Source organism: Nicotiana tomentosiformis, chromosome 5 (assembly GCF_000390325.3).
Source record: "Nicotiana tomentosiformis chromosome 5, ASM39032v3, whole genome shotgun sequence".
NCBI classification, from domain to species: Eukaryota; Viridiplantae; Streptophyta; class Magnoliopsida; order Solanales; family Solanaceae; genus Nicotiana; species Nicotiana tomentosiformis.
In genome coordinates, this window is record NC_090816.1 from 21176182 (window position 1) to 21199487 (window position 23306).

The window sequence follows — 23306 nt, forward strand, 5'->3', positions numbered from 1 at the left end:
CCCACTGAATGTAAAGTGTGTCCTTAAGAAAATTATTCTCCTCAAGTACCCGATGTGCTGAAATATTATCCTCCTAGGATAGAACGATTTAACTCACAAATCTTTTAATTCCAACAGATACTACAATCAATAAATAGTTTTAAATTTTTAAAGATTGTAATCTAAACATACTTATATACTCCTAATAGTTTAATAGAAAATGAAATTTGTCAAATCATTTGAAGGTTGTGAATTAGAAACAAAAAGGTTCATATTCAGTTGGAAGAGTAAAAGTGTGCTTTTTACTCTTTTTAAATTAGTATTAAAAAATGAAAACTACTTTCTGTACAAGAAAATTGACCGGCCGGCCTGACAGGGTGGCAATCCAATCCATTTGGAAAACCTGAAACGCGATTCAGCAGTATCTAGTGGGACCCGGATCAGTATCTTCTAGCAGAAACCAGTACGACGCGGAGAGTGACGATCACGTGCCCTTTTGTTCAAGGAAAGTATAAAGCTCTTCGCGGTCAACCTCCGCCGTCCGCCTCCGCACTCCACCCTCTGTTTCCACTCGTCCCTAAATATCACACTTCACCTAAGCTTTTACTATTAAATATTCGCCGTGAATTCGACGGGATTATATACTGTACGGAATCCGTTGGAAGAGTTGTCCGTTTTTGGTGATCCTGCTCGATTTTGTTTCAGGTAATTGACTGGACCCTAATTAGTTTGGAATTTAAGAGTATTTGATTTATTGATATTAATTTGAGCACCTAGTTTTTTTGTTTTCGTCTCTTTTGTTTACTCTGCTTTAGATGATTATGGTTTAATAACTTTATTTTAGGCATTTAAGCTGCTTAATCCTGATTATTGAGCTGAATTTGTTTTATGTTCGACAGCTTTTTTCACAGCTTTGTCTTATTAGCAAGTCTAAAAACTGGTTAATAATCCCTCAGTAATAATTTTTTTTTTTTTTGTCTGGCATGTATATATTAGTACTCGCCCCCTTCCAATTTATGTAATGGTATTTGTCTATTTGACTGGGTATGGAGTTTAAAAAAGAAAGAAAGAACAAAAAATTTGAAACTTGTGATCTAAAATAAAACATAGAAACTTGTGTGACCATAAATTATCTCATTAAGGGTAAAATAGAAAGTTTAAAGTTAAATCTTTACTAAATATAGACTGGTGCCATTCTTTTTTAGGCTGACTAAAAAGGAAAGAGTGTCGGATAAATTAGGATGGAGGGAGATTGATAGTGCCATAATTCATAATTAGTTAGGATCTTATATGTATGAATCCTCGGTATAGGTTTGTTTTGCTGCAATACTAAATTAATGTCTTTTAAGACAAATTAGGGAAGAGAAGCCTTGGCGCAACAGTAAAAGTTGTTTCCCTGTGACTAGGGGGCCAGAGATTCAACCTACAGAAACAACCTCTTGCAAAAATGCAAGGCAAGTGTACATACAAAACACCCAATGTGGTTCAGATTTCGTCAGATACCGCGCATAACTGGAGCTTAGTGCACCGTGCTGCCCCTTTTGTTAAAGACAAATTAGGGATTCTCTAAAACTGGATATTATCTAAACATCTATCGGGATCAAACACCATGTCCAATTTAAATGTAACGACTAAGCCTTAATCCCAATTGGTTGGTATCACTTATAGCTACTTTGTTCGCATTGTGTTTTGTTATACCTAAAGACTACATTGTTTTGGAGAGGTCAGTCTTTTAAGAAAACTTCCTTTCATGTAATTTTTTCTTCCTCGCCCCTTTTTATCTCCTTCAAATAATCCTATTGTCGCTCTAGATATCCTAAGCCTTTATGTTTTGTGACTAAGGATGCATGCAGTGTCCATTTAAGTTCACCTGATTGCCTTATGGTTCCGTATGAAAGTAAATGTTCCAAGAATTAAACCATTCGTTAGAGGAACATTGGTATATGTTCTGACTTTCCACAATTTCTTTTTCTTTTGTTGATTCAAGATGTGACTGAGATTTATATAGGTCATCAATATGGGAGACTTGCCATGTCCACCATATCCCAACCAAAGATTAGAGGCAAGGATACTTAGCAAGAACAAGCTACCAAAAATTTGTTTAGTTGCTTCTGCGACAAAGCACTTCTCGGAGAAGACTTTGAAATGTATAACCAAAGTGAAACAGAGTGTACAGACTAGTGGAGCTGCTGGTGATGTTGTTGTATTTTTGGCTACCACTGCTGCTCTAGAGATCGTGCGAAGGCTAAGCAAATGTAGATGTCCTTTTATTTGGCGCGGTTTGCAGGCTCTGCAAGTTTTATGTTATCCACCGTTTAAGTGGATCCAGAAATGGGCTCCTTTGAAGGCATTGGTCAAACAGTTGCAGGTGGTTTTCCATTCATCTTTTGCTGTCCTATAACTCTTGCAAATCCAAGAGTACTTGCATTCACATTTTGATGTTCTTCTTGTGATCTTTTGACACCTCTTGGCGGTCAAATGCCAGAAACTCTCGATTTATCCCCAAAAAAGAAAGTTCTGCGTGTGAATTGAGTTTGCCGACTGCAGGACGTACATATGGACAAGCAATGCCAATGGTGCATTTTATTTGGATATTACCAATTCGTCTTCAATCTGCTGTATGATGTTCATAGGGTTCTCTTCTTTGTCTCTTAAATTTTTCCTGCGCATGTCTGCTTGACAACATTAGTGATAACAACCAATGACTTTTGTTTTTCAAATAATCATGTGAGAATTGTGCATTTGTGATTTCAGATGCTAAACTCTTGGATACGTAATGTTGACTTTTTTCCCGTATGGCTGGTAATAATTTTACACGAGTCACTGATCCAGGTTCTGGTTATCTGCCCAAATATTTTTCTCTTTTATTAGAAAACGTTATTGTGGATTTACTGCTATCTGATTCCTGGACTTCTTGTTTGATTTAGTGCAAGAAGGCTAATCTCTTCTGGCACTTGATCTAATACTAGGAATATTTTATCATAGAAGATAAACTTTTTTTTATGATAAATGGTTTATGTTTTATTTCTGCAGCACTTCAAGAAGATAAACAGTTGACAGCCAAAATTAGTTTAGTTGGCTGTTGTTGTTAGTTGTTACTCGTTAGATGTAGCATGTTTAACAGTTTTTCTTTCTAAACTTCCAATCTTATTCTTATTTTCTTTCTTTCAAATTGATTGGTGTTTCTAGTGTACTGACTGCTGTTATTCTGGCAGAAATTGTCTAGGCCAATGCTATTGCTCTCAATTGCAACAGTTTTCTCTGATCAGTCATCATCTACAGAAGAAACGACACCAAATGACTATCATGATTCTCGAGCATATCCACAAGCTAGGTAGGTGTAATGTTGTAGGTATATTTTCTTTGGAAGTCTTTTGTTTCCTGGACTAGTGCAGTTGTCAAATGGATATAAGGATATGGTTATAGAAGAGTTCATGTCCAATTCAGATGCTTCTCTTTTTGTTTCTTTTTCCATTGTTTGGTGCTTACAATGATTCTGAGCACAGCTAAAGGAACTCTTCATCAGATGACTTCTCATATGATTATTTTTGTGAATTCGAAGTGGAAGAATTCACCTTTTAAGTACTGAGCTAAGGGCAACATTGTCTCAATTTTGGGATGTTTCAAAATGTTTGATGCCATCCCACTAATAATATTCTATTCAACTTTCAAAGTTTTTCATAAATTTAAATTCATATAACTATTATAAATTTAAACATGTTTTCTCTGTCAATCTGATTTTTCAACCACTCTATGAATATTTCCTCCACTAAACAATATAATACGTGTCATATTAACTTCTTAAACTTGTGTAAATTCAACAAGTAAAACAGAGAATTAATTAATTAGGATTTATGAAATTAAAGCTACAACGAGAATGAGATTACAATCTTAGCTAGTTCTACACTGAAACCCATTTTTTTTACTGTCCAATATTTTTATGATGCATGTACATGCAACTTTAACAACAATGACAACATGAAAAGAAGATTATTCATGAGATCCAATAGAAATTGTTTTTTTAAATTTTAATTCAACCTTTTTATTCAGCTTTAATGTAGTTGCATTGAAATGTATTGTTAACAACAACAAAAATCAAAAGAAATATTCATTAGCCCTAGAAATTATACTTGTATGATTGCATTTTCTTCGTGAAATTGATCCTCATTATCTCTTTTTCTGAAAATCGGGGTTCTTATTAAGGTTATTACTTCTAATGTATTCTACATGATTCACGTTACAGCTCTCATGATGAAGTACTGGACGATGATTATCCTGAAAGATGGTTGCTAGAACTCCATAGGGAACTCAGGGAGGAGGGTATTAGTGTACCTGAGAGGTGAGATTCCACCCTTCACTTTTGGGGAAAATCAATGTTGCTTTGACGTGACTTATTTTCACTTTAGTAGCTTTTATTTTTTTATGCTTGCTCAAAAAAGGAAGAAAGCAAGAAAAAGAGATCCTTAAAAATAATAAAGCTTGCGAAGTCAGACTTCTATTTATCTACAAAATATGTTGGTCTTATGTACTAGTTAGTACAAGTATTCCTTTTCTTTAATAATTTCAAATACTATTTGACTAATTTGTCACTGATATATTATCATGTCATATTGGATTTCGCATGTTCCGTGTCACCTGCTAACAGGTTGAATGATGATGAGCTCCGTCAATTTTATGCTGCTGCAAATGGTGATTTTTCAAGGCTGCTTTCATCAGTTAAGAAGACCATTAAATGGAGGCAGAGTTACACAATTCTTTCACCAGAAGAGCTCGAGGCTTGCTCACAGTTCATTTTTTGGCATGGCCATGATGCCAATCAACGGCCTTGCCTCATCATTCGCCTTGGACTTGCTTGCTCCAACCTGAAATCCAGGGACAGACTTCTCGTTGTAAAAGCAGTTGGTGTGCATGTCTTTCTTGAGCAGTTTATACATCAGTAGAACTGGAACACATTTAAGAATGTGCCACTAATGACTGTGCCAACTGAATATGTTTATTCTTAAGCTTGGCAATTAGGGTCCCGGGTATCACTGGGATGACCAATCCTGAGTTTTAATTGTCTCTAGTTTCGTGGTACCCAAGTAAAAGCTGCTTCAATGGAAATTACTGCCTTTTGAATTATTCGTCAGACTTGCATGGGATGAAAACACCAATTTTTCTTGTCTGCTCTTTGTAATTCGTCATACATTTTTTGCTCTTTCATTATTGGTTTTTTGGTCTTAGTTTTTCATGTGGATTTCTTCATTTTGCATCCTGATTTTGGATAGATTTCTTATTGAGGTTTTGATTCCACAGTTTCGCAGATTGAACACGGTATTTTGAGCTTGGTCGATGTCAGACATCCTCAGATTACTGTCTTGATGGACTGTGAAGGACTCTCACCACTTGGTTTTCCCATACACACAATGAGATCTTGTGCTATGCTCTTGCAAGATCATTATCCTAATCGTCTTAGCTCTTTGATTGTAGTACGGCTCCCTCAAGTTGCCCAAATAATAATGCAGGCTTTCTTTAAGGTAACTTTACTGTTTATGCATTGAAAGATCTACCACCAACCCCAATGAAAGAAAGAGGAAAAAGAAAACTGGAAACTTCTGAGCCACTTTCTTTGCAGGTGGTTTAGAATTTCTTTTTGGTTCACTTGTAATTGAAATGATTTTTTTAAGAAAAGGCTGTGCACAGATGTAGCTGGTATGGTGGTGGCAGGCTAAGTTGCTTGGACTCGGGTGCAGGTTTCCGATATACGCGCAGATCTAGAGGTCGGATCCTTCATGATCTAAATTTTAAGATCTAGGGGTATAGATTCTGGTACAGATACGGGTGGGGAATTCGGCTAAAAATAATTCAGATATCTAAAAATATAGTTACAAAATTATGCCTAAACTATGAGACTTTTATGTGAAGATTTTTATGGTGCTTGTGGAGTGCAGAAAGTTTCTCTTTTATGCAATAACAACATACCCAGAATATTCTCACAGTGTGGGGTCTGGGGAAGGTAATGTGTACGCAAATCTTACCCCTACCTTGTGGAGGTAAAGAGGTTGTTTCCGGTAAACCCTCGGTAAAGCAATTCTCAACATGTTTGAAAAGAAAAACAATAGTGAAAAAGTCATGTTTGAAAATAATGAAGACAAGAAACAACAACAAAATAACAAAGCAATAAGAAAACTGACACGAGGGAAACAACAAGTAGTAATAAAAACTGAAGGCTAAGATACTACAAGAATGATAGAAAGTTTCTCTTTTATATATAAGGTATTCTATTTTCTTCTTTCACCCTAGCTTTTGTTTTGATTTCAGAAATCATTGTATTTGTCTCAAATTTCTTGGTCGATTTTGGTCAAAGAACCCAAAATCGATTGACCAGATCCAGTACGGATCCTACACACACCCACGTTGTGTCGACACGGGTGCGGCACCGAAAGTAAAGAGTCCGAGCAACTTAGCTTTTGTAAACACGATATAATTCTCTCGGCCGCATAATCCGTTCATACTATTCAATGAAGGGAAATGATATCCCTATCTTCATATCAAAGGACCACTTAAAGAGTTTCTTCTTGTTGGTACTGCCTGGAGAAGTATCCCATGGTTTGGATTTTGATTGATACTCATCAATATGTTGGATTAATGTGCACCTTTCTAGGTTTTAACTGAGCTCCTAATCCGTTATTTTAATATTTGTATGGAATTTAAAAAAAACTTGCCACAGTGCATAATTTCATTGGCTCTTATGTATGTCTGCATTGTTGTCAAATCAAACCAACATTGTACTTGCAGGTGCTTAAACCAGCCACACGCCAAAAAGTGAGGATAATTGGGAGAAACCATCTAGAGTTTCTCTCCAAGAACCTCGATTCAATCCCTTCGTTTCTTGGTGGAAGCTGCGTGTGCTCAAAATGCTCAGACGGGAGCAATGTGGAGGGTAAATCCGATGAAGTCACGTCGGCAGAACCAACACCTGACCGTGTGGACAGATCTGATGAGGTCTCTCGGACAGAACCAACGCCTGATCATGTGAATAAATCTGATGAGGTCACTTGGACAGAACCAACACCTGATCATGTGAACGAAAGCCCCAAGCTTGATCATAATAATGTCTCCAACACGAATGGCAACAGGGAAGAGTTGATGAAGACCCTCATCATTGGTATACTGTTGGTGTGTATACTTATTGCTGTGATTGTGGCAATGCATTATCCAGAAAGATTGCCTCTTTTGCATTCGCTTAGACAATAAATTTTCTGCTTCCTACGGAAGTTGTGGGTAGAGACTTGCGCAAAACATGTGCATCTCCTGGTAGAGCATAAATCCACTCTCCCCAGCAATAGATTTCTCTTCATCTTTTGCAGCGCCATACAAGTTCCTAGTTTGACATAGATGCATATCATATAGTAGTATGTTAGTAGAGTAGTTAAATAATTTCTTATCAATGTACAGTATTTTGTGAGCACCTGAAGTAATAGATTTTCACTTGGATTCCTGCGTAGTTGGGGATGGTTAAGAAATTTTTGAATCATGTGCTAAGTACTGTGTTTTGTCCGTTGGAGCGGATAAAGATAGCTGTTAATTTCCTTCATTTGATGGTGTTACTTCTGTTCTTTGTTCGCTAAGATTTGCCAAAATATTCTTCGGATACAAATTCCAGATATGGTTAACATGTACTAGTATATTGTGATTGACAATAAAATCTATGCTTTGCGAAAATAGTTCTTCCAGTAAAAATTAACAAAGTCCATACTCATTATGAGTGCACTGGATAATTGGCAAAAGTTAGATGCCTTTGTACTTTGAATCAACTGCTTATGACAAGTAAGAAGAGATATGAAGACAAAGACGCCGAGTAAGTTAGCAAAGAATCCCAGATCTTGATCATCATCCATTATGTGCAATAAAAATTGAACCTAAATGAGTTAGAACCAGATGAAATATCCCTACATTGGCAACAACCTGAAATAGTACAAATTCTCTGATCAAAACTGCAGTAGACAAATAAAAAAAAAGTCAAAATGAATGGAAAATACGACACCTAAAAAAGATAGGATTGTTGCAAGATTGCCTCTTCTACGGTAGTAGAAATAATAATAAAAATGAGTTGTGGCTGCTGGGATTCGAGCCCAGGTCTCCACGGCCACAACGTGGAATTCTCACCACTAAACTACAGCCACAAGATGCTTAAGCAGTGTGGATTAAACATATTATTTACTCAACCCCGTAATTAGTCATTCTAATTTCTTTTCTTGGTTTCCTACCCTGGTAACCGCTTTGAAACCGACTAACCCGAATTCGTCCAGAGAGGTCTCACTTTGAGGGATAAACTATTCGTCTGCTCCCTACCAAAGATGACTCGGCACCCAGGCATCGAACCCGAAACCTTTAGTTAGAGATGACTTTCAGTGGAACATATTGACTAAGAAATGCTTCTTGATCTTATGTACTTATATGATTTTCTATTACAAGGATCAATATTAAACAACATTCGTAAATTTTCGAGTCCATTGCAAGTCTAACGGGATAATATGGGTGTACAAACCGAACCGAAAAATCGCACCAAATCGAAATGTAAAACCAAACTGATTAAAAAACCCGACTAAGTTTGGTTTGATTTGGTTTGGTATTGAGTAAAAAAACCCGAACCAAACCGACATATAAATATATAATTTTTTATATATAATTTTAGGACTTTATATAGAATTTTATTTAAAAGATGTTTAGAAATATTTGAGATCCTCTCATGGGATATAATATTTAATAGAACTATAAAGTGCATTCATTTTTATTTACTTTAAATAATAGATTGTATTCAAAATTTATTATATGTTTTGAAGTGGTATTTCAATAATCTAAAATTAGATAGAACATATCATTATTTAGGTATCATATTGATTTTTATGTTTAATTATTAAATTTGGTTAACCCCGAAAGTGTACATCAACCAAAAATTATTGGTAGACGACTAAGAAAATAAACTATTATGTATTACTAAAAAAAATTCTCCCATAAGATCACTTTAATAGATCATATATTTATTATTATTTTTTTAATTTTTAGTAAACATATATTCACTTATCAAAATTTTATCTATAACTTTAATAATGCAAAATTAAAATAATATTCATGTAACAAAAAAATCGGAAAAATTCGACAAATCTGAACCAATCCAAACCGCTATAATTGATTTGGTTTGGTTTTGATAATATCCGAACCAACCCGGTTCATGTAAACCCCTAGGGATAATCATTATATTTCTACTATGATGTGATATATATCTAACATATTTAGTTATTTAATATTTCTATGTATATTATAGAATATTAAAAAGCGAACTGAATTTATACTATAACATAATATTATCCATCTTATTTCATATACTAGGATGAGGTTAAATTCATATCTGTTCTATATTCTCTTAGGTTTATTATATCAAACGGATATCTACAAAATGCGAGCAACAAAACTAGAAAGTAGATGAACCTAAATATTAAGTTAGAATATGTATGCCCTTCTGTTGATGTGTAAGTTTAACCTAGTTATATTTAGTTGCAATGACAAGGACTAATTTCTTAACAACCTATCATTGCAAGCGTGGGATTAAATATGTGTTGACTAATTAATTTAGAGGGTGTAAAGATTATGCCGCATCAACTATTGATCGAGATGTTTCAACATTAGTTAAGAGAATTATTAGAAAATTTGTCGAAGAGGGAGTAAATTAGAAGTAGGCCAATATTGCATATTGAGTAATTTAATATTTCCTTTTCACAACAATTAAAAAAATATCTATTATTTACTCGTTCAGTCTATATTATTCAATGATTATTCTAATACTTTTAGAATGCCTTTATTATATGTTTTATATATAGTGTGAGATTTATTATAGTGTTTCATAAATATCTCAAAACGAACCAACGTAGACTAAATGAAGTACCAATATAAAATGGGTTAAATTTTTTTTATTAACTTAAAGTCTTAAACTTGTATTTTCGCGAAAATTGTAGTTCATCCAAAAAAGATATCGAAATGTATATACAGGCAATTATGAGTTAAACAAAGAAGAAAGAAAGGGAAAATGACTTGCGGGAACCTCATTTTTTTTTAATACAGTTCTGAAAATTTAAGCTAAATATAATTTTATACCATTTATTCCACAAATATAATAATGTAGATTAAGTTTTATAGGTCACAAGCTCAACAACATTGAACAAAATTGAAAAACTCTAAATTATCGCAAATCTTTTTGACACACTACAAACTTCACTAAATTAAAATTAAACAAGTCCATGTGCGAAGAAAGCTATTAAAGAAGTCTTATAGAGTAGTTAATGTTTTTTTAAAAAAAATTGTAGAGTAGTTAGTATAGAGCAGAAAAAGTAATTTGGTGAAAGTTTCTTGGAATATTAAATAATAACAGGGGAATATAAACCAACCTCATGTAGATTAACAATTTTATTTTGAACCAAACTCCATTTTAAATTCAATATCACTTGGCCTCTCTTTCTTCGAATGATATAAAATGTTCCACAAGTAGATGCATTATAATTCCAACAACAACAAATTTCTGTTTCATTCTAAATTTAAATCAATCCATAAATTGGTTAATTATATATCATTAATCCGAGTTACGATATTTTTAAAGCACAAAGTGTCTAATTAGATCTGTTTAGGGAAAGTGAAAACATGAAATGGTCTTTTCGGCACAAATGCGAATTGACACCAGATAGGATACAAAAGGGGAAAAAAAAATATGAACTGATAACTTACTTATACTCGATCTATATATCAAACCATATAAATTAAATTAACTTTAAACTAAACAATCATGAATTGAGGTGTGCTAGGTTTGTTCTTAGTTTTCTTTCCATGACCATAAATCCTTTCTATTAATTCTGAAATGCTTCTACGTTTGAATTTTAACCATATTTCAAATTTTAGGAAGACAAAATATATAAGTTGGCACCTAAATTATGAACTAAATCTCTGTTACACACTTTCTGTGAACGAAAATAATATTACACACTTAACATTTTAAAAGTGTGTCTAATACACACCTCCTTTGACCAGGACTCAATATGTATAAAACACCGTGATAGAAGCGCGTCTACCAATATAAATACTGTTTAATTATTTATTTAATGCCACGTGTCATCAAATCTTCATCTTCCCCACCCTTCCTCCCATCCCTTCTCTTCTTTTTCTTTCTCAAAATCATTACCTCCGATTTTCTCTTAAATAAAAATTTTGCGTTAATATCAAGCTTCCAATCTCTTTCCTTCTCTAGCCTCCTTTTTATATGTTTGATTTCATTCACGTTTAATAAATTTTTGTCATCATCGCAAAATTTTCTATTAGTATAGATTTTTTTCTTGTGAGTAATTTCGGCTACATCTATCGCGTGCATATACTTTTTTCTTTAATTTTGCGGTTATCTATCTCAGATTTAGAATTCTTAGCTTCTGACGTTGAAGAGGAGTCTGAATTTTTTATTCTGAAAGTTGGTGATGGTGGCGGCAGCCATGGGGATGACAAACAAAATTTTGGGAGAGAGCTATAAATGAAAATAGCCAGTTTATATCTTTGTTGATGTAGATAAGCTTCAGTAAATATGGTACCCGAGGAGTTGTAGAGAGAAGACCGTTCTTTTTCTATTTTCGATCTACCTTTGCCTCCGTTGCATTTTTTTTTATTTTAAGAATGGCCTTATTGTGGTGGTGATATAGTGGTGTGAGCCATGGCTTATTGGCTTTTGATGCTTTTATTTCTTTCTGGGATTAAATCACTTGGGCTCCTAATTTTTAGATTGAATTGTGTGTTCTGATATTTTGGGTAGTCCATGGAGAAGGAGATAGAGGTGGAAGAGATGGGGTTGAAGAAGATGAGGGTGTATGTGTAATTTTATATTTTTCTTTTTTTATTTATATTAATGACACGTGTCACGACCTTATTGGTGCGTGACATTACCCATATTTAGGTAAAATGGTCAAGAAAAAAGCAGTGTGTCTTAGATATACTTTTAAAAGATTGAGTGTGTAATATTATTTTCGCCCACAGAAAATGTGTAACGGGGATTTGGTCTATAGTTCGGGTGCCAACTTATGTATTTTGCCTTTTAGGAATGAATATGATGACACTACATCTGGGCATTTTCATCATATCATATAATATTATAAGTGAGAAGCTCGAAAGTAAAAATTATAATATCAAAATTCCCATCAATAACTAAATGGGCCTTTTATTATTTAAACTCGATTTTCTTATAAAATTTTTATATACTTGTGAGTTATTTTAATTTAAAAATATAAAACAGTTAATGACCCCTTTGAACATATAAGATTAGATACATTGTATAAAAAATTAATTCAAAGGTTAGTGTTGAATTCCCAAGAAATCTCAGATACACGTAACCACAGTCCATGCCATCGGTTTCTCTAATTTTGAGTTAAATTTGTTGGGCTTTTAAGCTTGGTGTAGCTTAAGAAGGGTGAATAGGAAATAGAGGAAAAATGAAATATTTGAGTTTCCCTCCTTGGCAAAGAGACATTGTCTCATATTGGACGAAGAAAAGACTTTTGATGAGTATATATACAATTACTCTTCTTCTAGCTCTTAAAGGGTTAAGAAGAAGGCAAGCCTTGCGCTGCCGTCGTCGTCGCTCGCTCGGCTTCGGCTTCGAATTTGATCAACAATTGATTGATTAATCTTTTTGGACAAAATTTCTTTCAATTATTTAATTAATTAACAGAAATTCAATCCAGATTAACCCAAGACCCGCGACGTGACCCGGTCCGGTCCGTTTTCTTTCCCGAATTATTTTAAATTCGTTTTCCATTTTCCCACAATATTTCTGTTGAAATATTTTTACCTGTTCCAACAGTTATGGCTATTTCTGAAAGGTTGCAAACTTTTTCAGAAACAGTGCCAAATAGTCTATAAATATGCCTTGAATCTCAGAATCTTTACTTACTAAATTTTCTGATTATCTTCTTCTTCTTCTACACAATATTTTTCAGTGTGTTTTACGACCATTGAGTGGTTCAAAGTTCACCCGCATTTTTGGTACCAATATACTGGTGAGTTGAATCGTTCTATCCTGGGAGGATAATATTCCAGCACCTCGGGTACTTGAGGGAATAATTTCCTTAAGGACACACTGTGCATTCAGTGGGCTCGATTTATTCCGATATTATTTTTCAGAATTTATTTCGTCAAACTGGTTCTACTAACTTTCTGTTTCTGTTTCTATTTCAGAAAGTTTAATATTTTTTATTATTTATTACAACAATACAGATTGAATAACAATATTAAGAAAATTAATTTATTGTATTATGTATTCTGTTTGTGGAGATTAAAACCTATGTATTTTTCTACTCCTTCTTAATTTTACTATTCTGATTTGAAGATATAAAAACCTCATCAGAGTATTGAAATTCATAAACGATTTTGAAGAACATAAAAACTTCATCGTTTTCTATAAAACAATATATAAATTACAGTATATATTGGTTTTTTATTTATTAAACGTATTTTTTATTGTAAATTACAATATTATTTACTGTTATGTTTTTTGCTATTAATTGAACCCTTCTGTTATTGACAGTGAGAAATGACAATTGATAACGGAAATCCTTCTGCGACTGTTGCGACAACGACGATAGCCTCGTCAACCGAACTGCTGTTCCACCGGCCTAGAAACCGGAGAAATTTTTTGGAGCCAACTTTAAAGGATGACAGCAATGGGTGTTCTTTTGGCTTACCACACTTGGTATGCAGAAATTTACTAGTGAAGAAACTCTAGTGCCTGCTGCGGACATGCCGGACAACGAGAAATTCATGATTGTTGAGGCATGGAAACAGGCAGATTTTCTTTGCAAAGGATATATCCTAAGCGCTTTAGAGGATAACTTGTACAATGTGCACAGTGCGATGAATACTTCGAAAGAATTATGGGACACACTTGATAAGAAGTACAAGACTGAAGATGCATGCTTGAAGAAGTTCATGGTTGCCAAGTTTCTAGACTATAAAATGATAGACAATAAAACTGTTGGAACCCAAGTTCAGGAGTTTCAACTTATTTTTCACGACCTTATTGCTGAAGGTATGGTCGTGAATGAAGCATTTCAAGTGGCTGCAATGATTGAAGAATTGCCTCCTTCGTGGAGAGATTTCAAGAACTATCTTAAGCACAAGCGCAAAGAAATGGAGTTGGAAGATCTTGTGATACGTCTCAAGATTGAGGAAGACAACAAAACAACCGAGAAGAAGTCTCGTGGAAATTCAACGATCATGGAAGCTAATATCGTTGAGGAGACTGCTCCAAAAAGTAAGAAGAGGAAGAGGTCTTCTGGACAAACTAAGGAGCAGAACAAAAAGAAATTCAAGGGCAACTGCTACAATTGTGAAAAAGTTGGTCACAAAGCCCATGATTGTCGTCTCCCGAAAAAGGATAAGAAGAAGAGACATACCAACATAGTGGAGAAAAATGATTACATTAATGATCTGTGTGCAATGCTTTCGGGATGCAACCTAGTTGGAAATCCGAAAAAGTGGTAGATTGACTCTAGAGCCACTCGACATGTTTGTGCTGTCAAAGAAGCATTTGCGACTTACTCTACTGCTTGTCCTGAAGAAGAGCTTTCCATGGGAAATACTACAACAGCTAAGATTGAAGGTTATGGGAAGATATTCCCAAAGATGACTTCCGGCAAGGTGTTAACGCTCAACAACGTTCTTCATGTTCCTACTATTAGGAAGAATTTAGTTTCTACTTCTTTACTTGTTAAGAATGGATTCAAATGTGTATTTGTTTCTGAAAAAGTCGTTGTAAGCAAAAATAAAATGTATGTTGGAAAATGCTACCTCATAGAGGGCCTTTTCAAACTCAATGTAATAGTTGTTGACAGTATGAATAAAATTTGAGCTTCTTCTTATTTATTGGAGTCAAATGATTTATGGCATATTCGTTTAGGACATGTCAATTACAAAACCTTGTGAAAGTTAATTAATTTAGAAGTATTGCCTAAATTCGAGTGTAATAAATCAAAATGTCAAATATGTGTTGAATCTAAGTTTGTAAAGCATCCTTATAAGTCTGTTGAAAGGAATTCAAATCTTTTAGACTTAATTCATACTGACATTTATAATATGAAGTCGACACCGTCTCGAGGTGGGAAAAAGTATTTTATTACTTTTATTGGTGATTGCACTCGATATTGTTATATTTATTTGCTTAATAGTAAGGATGAAGCAATTGAAGCATTTAAGCAATACAAGAATGAAGTGGAGAATCAATTAAATAAAAATATCAAAATGATTAGAAGTGATTGGGGTGGAGAATATGAATCTCCGTTTGCAAAAATATGTTCGGAATATGAAATTATCCATCAAACTACTGCCCCCTACACACCTCAATCCAATGGAATTGTGGAAAGAAAAAATTGGACATTAAAGGAAATGATGAATTCTTTATTAATAAGTTTCGAATTACCGCAAAGTTTATGGGGGGAAGCTATCCTTACAGCTAACCGAATACTCAACAAATTACCCCACAGCAAAACGCAATCTATTCCATAAGAAAAATGAAAAGGAAGAAAACCCAACTTGAAATATTTCAAAATGTGGGGGTGTCTAGCAAAGGTACAAGTTCCTTTATCTAAAAGGGTTAAAATCGGACCAAAAACTCTAGATTGCGTTTTTATTGGATATGCTATAAACAGTAAAGCATGTCGGTTTTTGGTTCATAAATCCGATAATCCTGAAATTCATGTTAATACGGTAATGGAATCAGATTATGCTGAATTTTTTGAAAGCATTTATCCGTATAAAACTGAATGCGAGTCGTTAAGTGAAAGACCTAAACGACCTCGGGAAGAACCAAAGGAAAATACTCCAAGTGTAGAAGATCCAAGGCATAGCAAACGTCAAAGAACATCTACTTCCTTTGGACCGGATTTTGTGACATTCTTGCTTGAAAATGAGCCTTAAACTTTTAAAGCAGCTATGTCATCTTCTGATTCAGCGTTTTGGAAGAGAGGCAGTCAATAGTGAGATTCAATTAATTTTGGATAACCATACATGGGATTTGGTTGATCTTCCTCCGGGAAATAAGCCTTTAGGTTCGAAATGGATCTTTAAACGGAAAATAAAAGTTGATGGCACTATTGACAAATATAAGGCAAGGCTTATTGTCAAAGGTTATAGATAAAAGGAAGGCCTTGATTACTTTGACACTTACTCACCAGTAACGAGGATAACATCTATTAGGGTGTTAGTGGCACTAACGGCCGTGTATGGTCTTGAAATCCATCAAATAGATGTTAAAACTACTTTCTTAAATGGAGAATTGGAGGAAGAGATTTACATGGAACAACCTGAGGGTTTTGTGGTTCCTGGTAAAGAAAAAAAAGTGTGCAAACTTGTTAAGTTGCTTTATGGACTTAAATAAGCACCCAAACAATGGCATACCAAATTTGACCAAACAATGTTTGCAAGTGGGTTTAAAATCAACGAATATGACAAATGTGTTTACATTAAAAATACTCCAAGTCATGAAGTCATTATTTGTTTATATGTTGATGACATATTGATAATGGGCAAAAATATGACAGATATAAATGCTACTAAGCGCATGTTGGATAGAAAAATCGACATGAAAGTCTTAGGAGTTGCTGATGTGATCTTAGGAATCAGAATTCACAAGACTCCACAAGGTCTAGCATTATCACAGTCTCACTATATTGAAAAGGTACTTGACAAGTTCAAATATTTAGATTTCAAAATTGCCAAGACTCCAATTGATGTGAGTTATGCACTTCAAAAGAATGAAGGTGAAAGTGACTCACAACTGGACTATGCAAGAGTATTGGGAAGTTTGATGTATATCATGAATTGTACGCGACCAGATATAGCATGTGCTATTAGCAAATTGAGTCGGTTTACAAGTAATCCCAATCAAATACATTGGATGGAAATGAAACGAGTTTTGGGGTATCTGAAACATACCCAAAATTACACTTTGCATTATAACAAATATCCCTCCGTGATCGAGGGATATAGTGATGCAAATTGGATCACCGGATCATCTGAAGTTAAATCCACGAGTGGATATGTTTTCACAATTGGGGGTAGAGCAGTGTCTTGGAAATCATCCAAACAAACATGCATCGCATGTTCTACTATGGAACCTGAATTCATAGCTTTAGATAAGGCCGGCGCAGAAGCTGAATGGCTCCAGAATTTCTTGGAAGGTATTCCATTTTGGCCCAAAATTTTGGCACCAATATGTATACATTGTGATAGTCAAGCGGCAATAGGCAGGACAGGGAGCGTTATGTATAACGGAAAATCTCGTCATGTACGACGGAGACACAATACCGTTAGACAACTACTCTCTAGTGGTGTTATCACGATTGACTACGTAAATTCAAGAGATAACGTGTCGGATCCACTTATAAAAGGCCTATTTGGAGAGGCAGTTGAAAGATCATCAAAGGGAATGGGGTTAAGGCCTAGGACAAGTCATCATGGCGGTAACTCTACTATAATGACCCAACCGGTAATTTTAACTTTTAGAACCCTGTTCCCTAAAATAAAACTTCACATATGTGCTTTTAATGATTTATTATTTGTGAGGATGGTTGGTTCGGGATTTGGAAGTGTTTGGGTTGAAATCGGAACACTTGGTTCCTTAAGTTGGCTTTAAAAGGTCAAGTTTGACTTCGATCAACATTTTGAGAAAACGACCCCGAAATAGAATTTTGACGATTCCAACAGCTTCGTATGGTGATTTTGGACTTAGGAGCGTGATCGAAATTTTATTTGGAAGCGCGCAGTTAAATTAGGCTTGAAATGGCTAAAACAAGAATTTAAGTTTGGAAGTTTGACCGGGGAGTTGACTTTTTAATATCGGGGTCGGAATTCAGTTCCAAAAATTTTCATAGCTCCGTTATTTCATTTATGACTTGTGTGCAAAAATTTGAGGTCAATCGGACTTGATTTGATAGGTTTCGATATCGAATGTAGAAGTTGGAAATTTTAAGTTTCATTAAGCTTGAATTGGAGTATAATTCGTGGTTTTAGCGTCGTTTTATATGATTTGAGGTTTCAAATAAGTTCGTATGATGTTTTAGGACTTGTTGGTATATTTGGTTGGGGTCCCGAGGGCCTCGGGTGAGTTTCAAATGGTTAACGGATCAAAAGTTGGACTTAAAACAGTTGCTGCAATTTTTCTCTTATGCTGGAAATTTTGGGCTGTGATCGAGCCCAAAATTGAGGCCATGATCGAAGACATGACCGAGGCCGAGGATCGAGGCCATGATCGAGGCCGAGGATCGAGGGCCATGATCGAACCACAATCTAGGCCGAGGATCGAGGTCATGATCGAGGGCTGCCTGGGCAGAATTATAATAGAGGGCATTCGTCCCATTCGCCATTTTTAACAAATTGGAGCTTGAGCAGAGGCAATTTTTGATAGATTTTCAAGAAAAAGATATTGGGGTAAGTGATACTAACTCAAATTTGGTCAATATACACGAATATATCATTGTTTCCACCATTTAATTAGTGTTTTGAGATTGAAATTTCATAGAAACGAATTTTTGAGATTTCGGTATCGATCCGGAGTCGGATTTGAGTGAAACTAGTATGGTTGGACTCGTAATTGAATGGGTTGTCGGATTTTGTAACTTTCACCGATTCCGATACATGGGCCCCACGGACGAATTTTTAATTAATTTCGGATTTTTATTGAAAGTATAGTATTTTTTAATGGAATTGATTCCTATAATTTTTAGTGATTGTATCGAATTATTTTGGCTGGATTCGAGCCAGACAGAGTTGGATAATCATGAAAAAGGCCTTCTATTGGATTAAATTGGTGCAAATTGAGGTAAGTCTCTTGTCTAATGTTGTGAGGGGGAAATTACCCCATAGGTAATTAAAGTAATAATTGTTGCTAATTGTGGGGGTTTCGTACGACAGTCCGTGCGTAGCTACTATTAATGCTAAAGTCCGGGTAGTTTAGGACTCAAAGCATGAATTACTTGTGTAAATTGTATTCTTTATTTAATCAAATTATTTGATATATATTGTGAATTGTTGGGGAATAATATTAAAGATGAAAATCTCATATGCTTAATTTTCTGTTTAAACTAATTAATTATTAAAAAAAATTGTTCATCCTCTCGAATTGATCTTATAATAAATATACTCTCTTTCCGGAGGTACATAAGAAAATGTCCTCCTTTCTTGTGGAGCGGGCCGAACGCCTCGGCAGGATAGATGCATCTATGGATCGCGCCGCATGTCCCTCGGTAATGTACACGACACTCTGGATCGGGCCGTACGACCTCGGCAGAAATCGTGCCTAATAATAATAATTACACGATATTTTATAGTTTATTGCAGCTTGTGAAACTAATTGATAAATTGGAGATCTTTGAAATTTAAAGAACTATTATCTATGCTTGTTAAGAAAATTATTGTTATTGCTGTAAATGAAGCTAATTGATAAATTGGAGATCTTTGAAATTTAAAGAACTATTATCTATGCTTGTTAAGGAAATTATTGTTATTCCTGTAAATGAGGCTAACTGATAAATTAAAAATTTATTGGAATTAAAGGAATTTAATTATTTCTGCTGGTTAAAGAAAATCATTGTAAATTATATAAATCATGTTGATCTAGATATTGCTATTTTTATTTATTTATTATTATTGACTCTTAGTGAGTGTCAAAGTCGGTCATCTCGTCTCTACCACTTCGAGATTAGGCTTGGTACTTAGTGGGTACACGTTGTTTACGTACTCATACTACACTTGCTACACCTTTTGTGCAGGATTTGAGACAGGCACTAATAGAGGACCTATCATCGCACATCCACGTTATCCAGAGGCATAATAGTGAGCTGCCTTTCTGAGCCGTTCTGCAACTACCAGTGCCTCTTCTTGCATTTTTGTTCTGTCTATTTTTATTTCAGACGGTATTTGGAGTTTTGTATAATCTACTAGATCCTCATACCCTTGTGACACCAGGTCTTGGCACACACATTGGTAGAATTCGGAATTTGTATTATTTTTTTGGATTTAATTTAATCAGTATCTTTTCAAATTTCTTTAATATTTCTAGAAAAATAAAAAAAAATCTTAGAAAATTTTTCCGCAAATAATTTATATATGTTTAACGTATTAGTTGGCTTCCCTAGTTGTAGTGTTGGGCGTCATCACTACCTTTAGGTAAAATTGGGTCGTGACAACATGGTATTAGAGCACTAGATTCACGTAGGTCTCACAAGTTATGAGAAGACCTAATAGAGTCTTGCGGATCGGTACGGAGACGTCTGTACTTATCTTCGAGAGGCTATAAGGTGTTAGGAAACTACCTGTCTTCATATTCCATCGTGCAATTGATGTAGTACTGAATATCCTTCTCTTATTCTCTCACAGATGGTGAGAACACGCTCTAATGAGGTTTCAGACCAGGGAAGAGCTACTCCCCCAGTTGCTATAGGTCGAGGCAGAGGGAGGGCTCCGGCCCATGTTAGAGGGCGAGGACGTCCCAGGACTATTCCAGTTATGTCGCCAGTGGGTCCAGCAGAGAACTCCATTGTTGAGGAACAGGATGAGGTGCCTTTGGCACAGCCAGCTCCGGTGGATTTCACATCTGCACCGGGATTCCAGGATATTATGGGCCGTATGTTGCGGTTCATGGACAATATGACTCAGGCCGGTTTATTTCCGGTAGACCTAGGCACATATCAGGCGGGCGGGGGAGCACATACCCCTACCGCGGAGGCTCATGGGTAGGTAACTGCTATATATCATACCCAGTGTGCACTACCAATGGGTGGAGCCCAGCCAGTGGTAGCAGCTACACCTGAGCCCAGGCCAGCTGCAATCGCTGATCCTCAGAAACTATTGGACAGGTGGACTAGACTATATCCTCATGTCTTTGGGGGTGAGCGACATGAGGATCCCAGGATTTCATTGATCGATGCAAGGATAGATTGTACAACATGAGGATATTTGAGTCTCATGGGGTAGACTTTGCTACTTTTCAGCTAGAGGACAGAGCTCATAGATGGTGGCAGTCTTATATTGTTGGCAAACCAGCAGATTCTCCTCCCATGACTTGGGAAAGGTTCACCCGTATATTCCTGGATAGGTATATTCCACCCTCTCAGAGGGAAGAGTTGCGGTTTCAGTTTGAGCAACTCCAGTAGGGTTAGATGTCAGTGATCGATTATGAGGCGAGGTTTTCTGAGTTATCTCGCCATGCACTTATGATACTCCCTACTGAGGCAGAGAGAGTGCGGAGGTCTGTTGCGGGTTTACATACTGGCATTCAAGCTACTATGGCTCGAGAGGTTGAGATGGGTACTTCTTATGAGCTGGTCGTAGAGATAACCCGTAGGATTGAGGGTGTACGTCAGCGGAGCCGAGAGCAGGTTATGAGAGATAAGTGGTTCAGATATTCTGGAGAGTTCAGAGGTGCTCCATCTGGGGGCAGAGGTCAGTTCGTGAAAGGGTAGTCCAGTAGGCCCCCATATCCAGCACCACCGCCTCCTCGAGGTGCTCCAGTGCGACCCTATCTCAGTGTAATACCAGAGAGTTCTTATCGCCCATCAGCTATTCAGGGTCCTCCCAGTGGGTATTTAATTACCAAAGAGCCAGACTCTTAGTCAGTAGCCCATCGTACTGAAAAGTTGTTACGAGTGTGGGGACCCCAGTCACATATAGAGATTCTACCCCAGGCTTCAGGGTAAACTAGTGCAACAGGGTCAACAGCCTATGATTACCAAACCAGTTGCTCCACCAGTTGTTCGACCACCAAGAGGTGGAGGACAGGTGGGTAGGGGCCGTCCTAGAGGTGGAGGTCAGCCAGGCGGAGGCCAGCCAGTTGGCGCTCCAGCTCGGTTCTATACTTTTCCGGTCAGACCAGATGCAGAGGCATCAGATGTCGTGATTACATATATTATTTCTGTTTTGCGGCAAAGATGCCTCAGTATTATTTGATCCAAGATCTACATATTCATATGTGTCATCTCTATTTGCTTCATTCCTGGGTGTTTCTCGTGAGTCCTTGAGTACTCCTGTTTATGTGTCCACTCTTGTGGGCGATTCTGTTATTGTGAATCAGATCTACCGGTCCTGTATTATTACATTCTGTGGTTATGAAACTAGAGCAAATCTTCTACTTCTTGAGATGACCAACTTTGAAATTATTCTGGGCATGGATTGGTTATCTCCATATCATGCTATTCTAGATTGTCATGCCAAGACTGTTACCTTGGCTATTCCAGCGTTGTCTAGGCTGGAGTGGAAGGGTTCGTTTGTTAGTTTATTTAATCAAGTTATTTCTTTTATAAAGGCTCAACACATGGTTGAGAAGGGTTGTTTGGCTTATCTAGTCTATGTTCGGGATACTACTGCAGAGACTCCGGCTATTGATTCAGTGATTGTAGTTCGGGAGTTCTCCGATGTATTTCCTTTAGATCTTCTAGGTATGCCACCTGATCGTGATATTGATTTCTATATTGACTTGGCTCCAAATACCCAGCCTATATCTATCCCAGCGTATCGCATGACTCTGAAAGAATTGAAAGAACAACTTGAGGAGTTACTAGCCAAAGGGTTCGTCAGACCGAGTGTATCGCCTTGGAGTGCACCGGTATTATTTGTGAAAAAGAAGGATGGAACAATGCGGATGTGTATTGATTATCGTCAATTGAACAAAGTCACTATTAAGAACAAGTACCCGTTGCAGCATATTGATGATCTCTTTGACCAGTTGCAGAGTGCTAGGGTGTTCTCTAAGATCGACTTGAGGTCGGGTTACCATTAGTAGAAGATTCGAGATTCGGATGTTCCGAAGACTGCTTTCCGGACTAGATATAGTCATTATGAGTTTCTGGTAATATCCTTCGGTTTAACTAACGCCCCGACAACGTTTATGGATTTGATAAACAGGGTATTCAGGCCATATATTGATTCGTTTGTCATTGTCTTCATTGATGACATCTTGATCTACTCGCGTAGTAAGAAGGAGCACGAGCAGCATATGAGAGTGGTGCTTCAGGCATTGCGGGAACAAAAGCTATATGCTAAGTTCTCCAAATATGAGTTCTGGCTAGAGTTTGTAGCATTTTTGGGGCATATTGTATCTAGCGAGGGTATTAAGGTTGATCCCAAAAAGATTGAGGCAGTTCAGAATTGGCATTGTCCCACTTCGACGATTGAGATCAGGAGTTTTCTGGGTTTAGTAGGTTATTATCGTCGATTCGTGGAAGGTTTTTCATCTATTGCAGCACCTTTGACCAAATTAACCCAGAAGGGTG

The 23306-nt window shown here is 36.2% G+C and overlaps 1 protein-coding gene and 1 non-coding gene across 4 annotated transcripts; one reads left to right on the forward strand and one right to left on the reverse strand.

The window, feature by feature from the left end:
* The first annotated feature begins 225 nt into the window (after nt 1-225).
* On the forward strand, nt 226-7555 carry LOC104086712 (uncharacterized). 3 transcript variants are annotated; one of them, XM_009591030.4, is made up of 8 exons: nt 226-684; nt 1967-2347; nt 2734-2811; nt 3195-3313; nt 4223-4318; nt 4625-4881; nt 5275-5495; nt 6757-7555. In XM_009591030.4, exons 2-8 carry the CDS (start codon nt 1997-1999, stop codon nt 7213-7215), a joined length of 1581 nt encoding a protein of 526 aa, XP_009589325.1. In that variant the 5' UTR covers nt 226-684; nt 1967-1996; the 3' UTR covers nt 7216-7555. The 3 variants fall into 3 exon arrangements, with proteins under 3 accessions (XP_009589325.1, XP_009589327.1, XP_009589326.1); XM_009591031.3 differs by having other exon boundaries at nt 338-684; nt 1988-2347; XM_009591032.4 differs by lacking the exon at nt 2734-2811.
* A 517-nt stretch (nt 7556-8072) lies between these two features.
* TRNAH-GUG (transfer RNA histidin (anticodon GUG)) lies at nt 8073-8144 on the reverse strand. The gene has a single exon. It is a non-coding gene; the product is annotated as a tRNA-His (tRNA).
* Between the last annotated feature and the right edge of the window lie 15162 nt (nt 8145-23306).